The sequence below is a fragment of the Buceros rhinoceros genome, unplaced genomic scaffold (assembly GCF_000710305.1).
Source record: "Buceros rhinoceros silvestris isolate BGI_N320 unplaced genomic scaffold, ASM71030v1 scaffold31070, whole genome shotgun sequence".
Classification (NCBI taxonomy): Eukaryota; Metazoa; Chordata; class Aves; order Bucerotiformes; family Bucerotidae; genus Buceros; species Buceros rhinoceros.
In genome coordinates, this window is record NW_010390642.1 from 1 (window position 1) to 8,376 (window position 8,376).

The 8,376-nt window shown below is 43.2% G+C and overlaps 1 protein-coding gene across 3 annotated transcripts; it reads left to right on the forward strand.

Moving 5' to 3' along the window:
- Positions 1-5,133: 5,133 nt before the first annotated feature.
- CNBP (CCHC-type zinc finger, nucleic acid binding protein) lies at positions 5,134-7,805 on the forward strand. 3 transcript variants are annotated; one of them, XM_010138564.1, is made up of 4 exons: positions 5,134-5,270; positions 5,516-5,608; positions 5,795-5,993; positions 6,764-7,742. In XM_010138564.1, exons 1-4 carry the CDS (start codon positions 5,168-5,170, stop codon positions 6,879-6,881), a joined length of 513 nt encoding a protein of 170 aa, XP_010136866.1. In that variant the 5' UTR covers positions 5,134-5,167; the 3' UTR covers positions 6,882-7,742. The 3 variants fall into 3 exon arrangements, with proteins under 3 accessions (XP_010136866.1, XP_010136858.1, XP_010136851.1); XM_010138556.1 differs by having other exon boundaries at positions 5,135-5,270; positions 5,513-5,608; positions 6,764-7,805; XM_010138549.1 differs by having other exon boundaries at positions 5,168-5,270; positions 5,516-5,606; positions 5,787-5,993.
- Positions 7,806-8,376: the final 571 nt, after the last annotated feature.

Genomic DNA, 8,376 nt, shown 5'->3' on the forward strand with positions numbered 1-8,376 from the left:
GAGACGAGAGGGTCGAGGTGTTGCAGCTATTTGTCTCCGACCACAGGCGTGGATGGTGGCCCGCTCCAAATCCAAATGTGACCTATAAATGGATAGGAAAAATAGCCTGTGACATCCATGGATCACGGACTAGTGGAGCAGCCTTTTATTTAAGATCCTCTTAGACATAGTTCTTAAGTAACTGCTACTGGTTCATAGTATCCGGAAATTATTATAAGCTTAATAGTGGGTTTTATTTTCATTTCGGCACTTAATAAGATCCCAGTGCCATGCAGCGTTAGGGTTGCCTAGTCCATGTTTGTTTTTTCTCAGCTCAGGCTTGCCTAGAGAAACAATCTTGCATCTGTCCTCGTAGTGAAGAGTTTAGATAAGTTAATGAGGGCTCTGCAGCAGCCTCGTGAGTTACAGGCTTGAGCTACCTTTTTTTTTTTTAACCGGCTTTGTTAATGTCTGGTCTGAATTTAATACTAAAAAATTAATGTGATGCTGATGTTGTTTACTTCTCTATAGCTTCAAAACTGTGTGCAGACACCCATTAAAAAAATAAAAGGGGAAGGTGGTAGAACTCGCAGATTTGGTAGGTAATCTGTAGTTTCTGTAACTAGTATGGAGAGGCAGGAAGTGCTACAGAGTCAGTTTTTTGATAAACTTTTGCTCTCCTGATTTGTGTCAACAAAAGCTATCCAAGAATTGCTAGTCTATTCAAAGTCATGTTGTCTTTTGCCCTGTTTTCTGGCCTCTCAGTAGGGATCCAGGTTCTTGAGTTTTAGTTAATATTCAGCATTCTTGGATCAGCTTGGAATGTATTGAGGGGACCCAAAAGGAGCATAGGGCTTGGCTTTTCACTCTGCAGGTTTTCCTGAAGTTTCAAACTGCTTCCTTTCGGAACTGGGGTATCGTTACCTGGTGGTTAGAAAACTTAATTATGTGTCTTTTCTAGTGAGGACAAAAGCCAGAGGTGGGACTGTCAATAACTCTCTTGGTAGCATGTGTTCAGGTTGCAGATGTCGAAATTCAACCAGCTGAGTATTGAGCAGTTTTGCTGACAGTCAAGTGTCCTGTGTTCAAGAATTCTTAAAACACGCTTCTGAAAACTCTTCACTGGTAGCATTTCTCTTTTAAATTAGTAATATTTTGAGTTCTCTCTTGAAACTAAATGTGAACACTTCTGTTAGCAGGCCTTTTTGCCTTTGCATGTCTTTATCTTGCAGGAAAGCAAAGCTGTGCTTCCTGTTTCACGGGAGTTTTGCCATGTTCTGGCTGCCTCTGGGCTGACTTGTCAAATTCAGGTTCGGTGTTGTACACTGGTCACCAACAGCCTGGAAAGAAACTGCTGATTTCTCAACCTCTTGGTGTCTCTCTGAGACAGCTGACTTGCCAAAGAGCCCTTCAGTCTGCCAGCTTTAGCAGAGGCTATTACCTAGTCTATCCTTTGACTGGAGGAGGGAAGTCCTATTAATGCTGAATGGAAATGATACTTGTAGATCAAAAGAAGTTCCCGGTAAGTATAATGAAGATAATTGCCTGTTACATCGGGCTGTTGGATTCTAAGGAACTGCTTCCAGAAAAAGTGTGTGGAATCTTAGAGGTGGGGTTTGGCTTTCTTCCTTCTGTGAGGAGCCCAAGTTAATTTTACTTTTGTTTAAGTCAAACTTCTTCCTCAGAGGGCATCTAGGCTAAAAGCATAAGATAGTGTTACAGTGGAGCTTAGTGGTAGTTCTTTCCATCATCAAGCACCTCTTGCTTGGGTCTTTGAGCTGTTGTTAGCCCATGATCTTCAGCAGAATGCTAGTAACTGTACTGAACAAAGTTTAATATTCATTGATCATATTTTGCCAAATAGCTGCAAGGTGATTTACTTCAGCTTCACAGTACAGTTTTGGAGCTCTGTAGAAGTTCAGGTAAATTGCTACTCTCTCTTTAAAAGAAAGGTTTGAGGCAACTAGAGTTGAGTTTCTTTCCAGTTTTTGGAATCTAGTGCCTCTTTGTGAGGCAGTGCCTTAGTCTGTCTTGCAGAACTGGACGTGGCTCACAAATGCTAGATAAAGCTGTAATTTATACTTTGCTTTATTACTTGTCCTGTCCTGGTGAGGTAAAAATCTAGTTTTGGAATGTAACGGGGAGAGAGAGCAGGCTGCTTTGTGTAACACATCTGAGCTGTGAAAAACACTGATAGATGAGGCTGAGTGAAAACTTTCCAAGGAGACTGAAACAAGTGGCCTTCTTTCACAAGGCTTTCTTAAGGTGGCCTTGATAGATAAAGGGAGCTGCTGGAAACTTGCCTGATGGCAAAATGGAGGAGCATTGACTAATAGAGGAGAATTTGAACATGGGTGGTTTTTACCATACTTTTCTTTTTTTTTTTTTTTTTTTTTTTCTTGGAAGTAACTGAAAACTGTAGTGGTGTTCACCCGGCTTGGAAGCTCTCTTCGTGTATGGACGTTTCTTCTGAACTAGCCTTCTCCTTAAAGCTGGCTGTGAGCTTTGCCTGAAAAATAAATCCTTGTATTGGTTTTTAAAACAGTTTCTACTGGTGAGGACTACTGTCCTGTCTGAGGCTTCTTAAAATGTGGGGTGAGTCAGTCTAGTGTCAGCTGTATCCACCTTTGGCTGGTGAACTTGTGTTAAGTTTCAGATCCTTTACAGGAAGAATGCAGAAGTTAAACATTAAAGTACTGGTGAAGAGAAATTCCAGGCAAACTGTTTGGTACTTTCAAATACTTCAGGTATCTTAAAGTATCTGAAGACGGAACAGTGTTTTAAATGCATCTTTCTCAAATAGTCTTGAAGAATAGTTGTGCTCAGACCGTTTTTTGACTTCAGATTTCATACTCAGTTTGTGTAATCTTACTCCCAATTTGCTATATACCAGAGGAGAAGAACCTTCAGGTTTTCGTCAGGTCTAACCCACTCATTAACACATGGTAACAGACAAACATTTAACCTCACTGGTTCTGTTCGGTTCTTCTTGTGGGTTACTGCCAGGAGTGTTCAGTCCTGTCACTTCATGCTGTAGTCATCATTTGGAGTGAAAGTCTGGTGGTTGCCAGTATCTGAAGATGTGTTGTAGTACTATTTTGCTCTTTTTAACAGGTCTTAAGTTGCTGTTCTGTAATGTTTCAATGTGAAGACTTATTTTTGTAAGAGTTGCAAATTGAGTGAAGAATCTCTTGGAAAATAATTCAGAGACCCCATATTGTCCCTCTTGAAATGAAAAGCAGCATCAACTCTTGTGCTCAAGCCCAGCTCCTGCAGTTGGCTTTGCCGTGTTTTTCTGCTCTGCAGTGTCAGCATGGTTGCTATGCAAACAGGCATAAACAATAGCGCACCGAGTGCCAGCTGCTGCCACTGCCACAGACAGCTCTTCACCCTTGGCTGTGCTAGTAAGATAGCTTGAAATCTTGAACGCCAAGGTGGAGCAGAGAAGACTGCATTATGTGTCAAATCCAAGTGTATCTCTTAATTGCTCAGACATCCAGTTTTATTCTTGTTAACACCTTTATTAAGGTCTTGCATCTGTTCATTGCAGAACTTCATTTTTAAGAGCAAATACCATCATCTCATCCAGCTGGAAGGTAGATACGGGATTACAGCAGTAGCATACTAAAGCTGGAACCTCTTGTACTTCGAATTCTGAGGCTGCATCTGTGGTTGGCAGAATGGGTGGTCTCTTCTCTGCTGAAGATGATTGGAGAGAGAGGAACTGTGAGAGAGGAGTGCCTAAAAAGCCACAGAAAATTTGTTTGAGATTAGAGTACTTTAAAAATAGCTCTAAATAAAAATTCACATTTAGGTATACACTCTCCATTTCAGAGCTAAATGTCAGGATGGCAATTCCGGTTCCTTTTTTGAGGACCTGTGTTACTGTTACTGCTTCTGTAGTGGCTTTCTTCAAGACACAACTCGTGAACGTTCCTGGTAGTTGAGAATGCTGGGTGGTTTGGAGGGGAGGGAAGCAGTTTGTAACATCAGTTCTATGGTTACAGGAGGATTGTCTTGATGGTGTAGAGGTAAACTGACCAAACACACCAGATAACAATTCTACTTCGGTTGAGTTAAGAATAATGAATTGGGAGAGAGCATGTGAAGTATTTAAACTTCAGGAGACTTCATCAAACAAAGCTTGGTGTGTGTATTTTTAAACTCCTGTGCATCAAACTTGTCTTAAGGCGCACTTCTAAAAAAACCTCAAAGTTAAATGGTTAACTTCCTTGTTCTTTTCTTTCTAGTTCTACAAGACTTGCATAACTCTTACAGCTTTGGGGAGTTACAGTACTATGACCACAGTCCGTCTGACTTACCCCACCCTGACCACTGCTTCTGTGGCCTGTGGCAGGCTGGCTTTCTGCTCAATGAATGCATCCCTCTGCTCCCCAGTGCGGGCAAAAGCAGCAGTTTGTGCTGTCCTGGACAGGCATGCCTGTCTGCTGCGTAGCCTTAGATACCTGGCAAGTGTCTGGAGTCTTTAGGGAAGCCAAATGTCTTAAATATTTTCTTTCACGTAAACCTGGGAGTGAGTTCTGCATCCTGAGATATAGGTTAATGTGTTAAAGTGGCAGTTCTTGTTTCTCAGAGTTTAATGGCCGTTTAGGTCGCGAAAGAATTAATGAGATTAAGTCTTCAAATGTTTAGCTAGGATGCTTTTAGAGGCTCTAGGTTTAATACTGCCTATTATTACAATTAGCTTCCATAAAGAAACTACATTAGTCAATAAATGTAGTTGCTGCCAGTCAGGCACTTCAAGAGAAAGCATAATAACTACAAGGAAGAAATAATTTGTAGAGAGATGTAGCTGACTTTTGAGGTCAACTCAGAGGCTGGTAAGACAGTAGGTAAAGGGGTGCTTTCCACCCTAAGCATTTTGTAAGTTTTTTGAAGCAAAGACTGGCTACAAAAACTAGTTAGAGGAGAAGCTCTATAGTACACTGTTTCCGTGGCTGTTCGCAGCTGCCCTACTGCAAGCAAAGCAGAGACAAACTTTTCCTCTACAGTGGTTTTAATAGTCATTATCAGATTCTGTACAAGGAAGTTTTGAGTTGTGTTTTCAATGTCTCTGCCAGGATGGTGGGAAACCTCTAAAGCTCTTATTTTAATGTAGACTTTGGTTGGGAGAGGAGAAGGTGTTCTAAAACAGTCTGTGTCTTCCTTAGGCAGGTAATCTGCAGCCATGAGCAGCAACGAATGCTTCAAGTGTGGACGCACTGGCCACTGGGCTCGGGAGTGCCCGACTGGGATTGGCCGTGGTCGTGGGATGAGAAGCCGTGGTAGAGGTGGGTGATGCTGTGCTTTCCAGTGTATTTGTGTAGTGAGATCTCTGCTCTGAATGAGATGTAAAAGTGGCTTTGTTAGCCTCAAGAGGTTGGGACACAGTGTGGCTGGTTCTTACTCCTGTGTGAGAATTCTGCTAGGGGTCTCAGAGTGAAGCCAGCTTGTCAGTTCAGCTGGCAGTGTCCTTGATTAACTTGAGAATATTCTGAACTAAAGCCTTTTTTCTCCTGTTACCCATTTCAAGCAGGTTTCCAGTTCATGTCTTCATCTCTCCCGGACATCTGTTACCGCTGTGGTGAGTCCGGCCATCTTGCCAAGGACTGTGATCTTCAGGAGGATGGTAAGTATCACTAAATATTCTACCTCCTCAACTGCATGGTTGGAAATCTGTGGTTGAGGAGGAGGATGCAGTGCACTGCTTATAATTCTCTGGAAACAAGTTGTCTGTCCTTCCTTAGAAGCATGCTACACCTTGCTCTAACAAGATTTTATAGTCTTGTTTGGTATGTTTTTCTTATTGTGGAAGCCTGCTATAACTGCGGTAGAGGTGGCCACATTGCGAAGGACTGCAAGGAGCCGAAGCGGGAGAGAGAGCAGTGCTGCTACAACTGTGGCAAGCCCGGCCACCTGGCTCGGGACTGCGACCATGCAGACGAGCAGAAGTGCTATTCATGTGGAGAGTTTGGACACATTCAGAAAGACTGCACCAAAGTGAAATGCTATAGGTAAGAGCCGGCACAAGGCAGCTGCAGAAGCAGTGATGGGTGCGTTCTGTTTCTAATCTTGGTTAGGAACTGAAGCTTCACCTTGGAGCACATAGCTTGTTTCTTTAAACACTTACCTACTGCTGTACAAAACTGAGGCCTACTGGGAATCTGAAGCTGCAGCTGACAAAGTCCAGCTGTACAAATGAGCTGACTGGCCCAGCCAGCCCCAGCAGGAACGTACTTCAGGTGTCCTTGTTAGAGGAACCGCACATAGAAGCGGATGTTAAATCAGTTGGAAATGGCAGCTTCAAAGTGCTGCCTGTTTTTTGAATGCAGACTGATAGCAGAAACAGCATGTGTCTGAGGACAGTATTCTTCACCCCCAGCGAGGTTCCCTCCTGAGGAGGAAGGAGAGAGAATGTGGTGCGTTTGAGTTACAATTAACGATGCTTTAAAACAAAGCTGAAATGCAGACAGCAGCATCGGAGCAGGCAAAACCTGACACACAGTAATAAAAACCAAACACCACCACCCCTTCTGTGTTTGGTGCATGGTGGTTGGGTACATGGTAATTAATGCGAGTTGACCAGTTGGAGAGCAGTGCCTGGTTCTTCTGAAAACAAAAGCTTGCCTCATGTCGAAAGAGTTCGGACACTGAAGCAGAAGTCCGCAGGACAAGACTGGTGCTTCAGGAAATTTCTGTAGATACTGATATACTGGATGGGGTGGGATTGCTGTTCTGAGGAATTGCTGCAGGCAGTGGTGATGAATCATTTGGTTTTTTCCAGATGTGGTGAGACTGGCCATGTAGCCATCAACTGCAGCAAGACCAGTGAAGTCAACTGCTACCGCTGCGGCGAGTCAGGGCACCTTGCACGGGAATGCACAATTGAAGCTACAGCCTAATTATTTTCCTTTGTCGCCCCTCCTTTTTCTGATTGATGGTTGTATTATTTTTCTCTGAATCCTCTTCACTGGCCAAAGGTTGGCAGATAGAGGCTACTCCCAGGCCAGTGAGCTTTACTTGCCGTGTAAAAGGAGGAAAGGGGTGGAAAAATCAACTTTCTGCATTTAACTACAAAAATGTTTATGTTTAGTTTGGTAGAGGTGTTATGTATAATGCTTTGTTAAAGAACCCCCTTTCCGTGCCACTGGTGAATAGGGATTGATGAGTGGGAAGAGTTGAGTCAGACCAGCAAACCCTCTCTGGGTTACAGGGAAGTGATCCTGTGCAGGAGGAAGGAAATTCGGGAAGTGTCTAAACTTCCTCATAACTTTAATTTTATTACAATGGCCTTGGATTGTCTGACCTCAGTAGCTGTTAACACCAATATCTGTATCAGGCCCTACCTAGAGCATAGAGCGGGAGTAAATAAACAACGATGCACATGCCTGTTAATGGCCATGAGAGAGAGAGAAATCAGGAATAAACTTAAAAGCAACAGTAATTCAGACAACGAATGTCCATGTTGGAGATAGAGAACGTAATGGAAAGCTTTTGGATAAATACATCAAAGTAAATCTGAAACCCAGACATCAGTGCTCATAGCATAAACAATTTGGAGCTATTCAGGAGTTGCAAATAAATGCATTTTCACAGAAATCCAGATGTTATTTTTGTATACTATATCACTTAGACAACTGAGTTTCATTTGCTTGTAATCAGTTTTTAAAGTAAGATGGTAAAAGCAATTGAAGTCCTAGAACATAGAAAATGTAATTTTAAACTATCAATAAAGCTGGAGGAGGAAGGGGAGTTTGGCTAAAGTTCCTTCTGTTTATTTCATGTACACAGTGCAAAACATATTAAAAAGGGGTATATGGAGGTGTAACAAGTCTTTAGTTTGGACTTTTCTTTTGCGTTGTCTATACGTGCAGTTTCCACCTGGTAGCATCACACTATGAGTACAGTGAAGTATCCAGCAGGCTGGAGGAGGACTGTGTCTCTTGTGGGCTCGAACTGGCCATGTTCACTCATGCTGATGCAGCTGAAGCACTTCTTTAGAACTGCTGAGGAAGGCATGAAGCTTACTGAAGGTAACAGCGAGTTCCCAGCCTGGAGCAGGCCCTCTCACAGAGCGCGTGGGCTCTACCTGGTTACCACCAGGGCTGGTGTTTTCCAGTCACTTGGCGTTTGCATCTTCACCCTGACTTTGGAGCCCCAGCGTGTTTTCCACAGGCAGGGTCTGCTGTAGCAGTGAAAAAATGGCTTGTGGTGTCTATGAATGTGGGGTGTCTTGTTGGGGGGAAGGACAGCCAGGCTGATCATCCACAGCTGTGCTTGAGTCAAACTGAATGGCACTGCTCCTTGTCCAGGCCTGCAATGAAACCAGCCAGCTCCACATCATGTTGATCAGTTACTTTGGGAGCAAGGCCATTAAATGGGGTGAGGTCATGCAGG

Coding starts and splice junctions, on each gene's coding strand:
- CNBP (XM_010138549.1), top strand. CDS start 5,168: ATGAGCAGCAACGAATGCTTCAAGTGTGGACGCACTGGCCACTGGGCT. Junction 5,271..5,515: donor GATGAGAAGCCGTGGTAGAG/GTGGGTGATGCT, acceptor CATTTCAAGCAG/GTTTCCAGTTCATGTCTTCA. Junction 5,607..5,786: donor GACTGTGATCTTCAGGAGGA/TGGTAAGTATCA, acceptor TGTTTTTCTTAT/TGTGGAAGCCTGCTATAACT.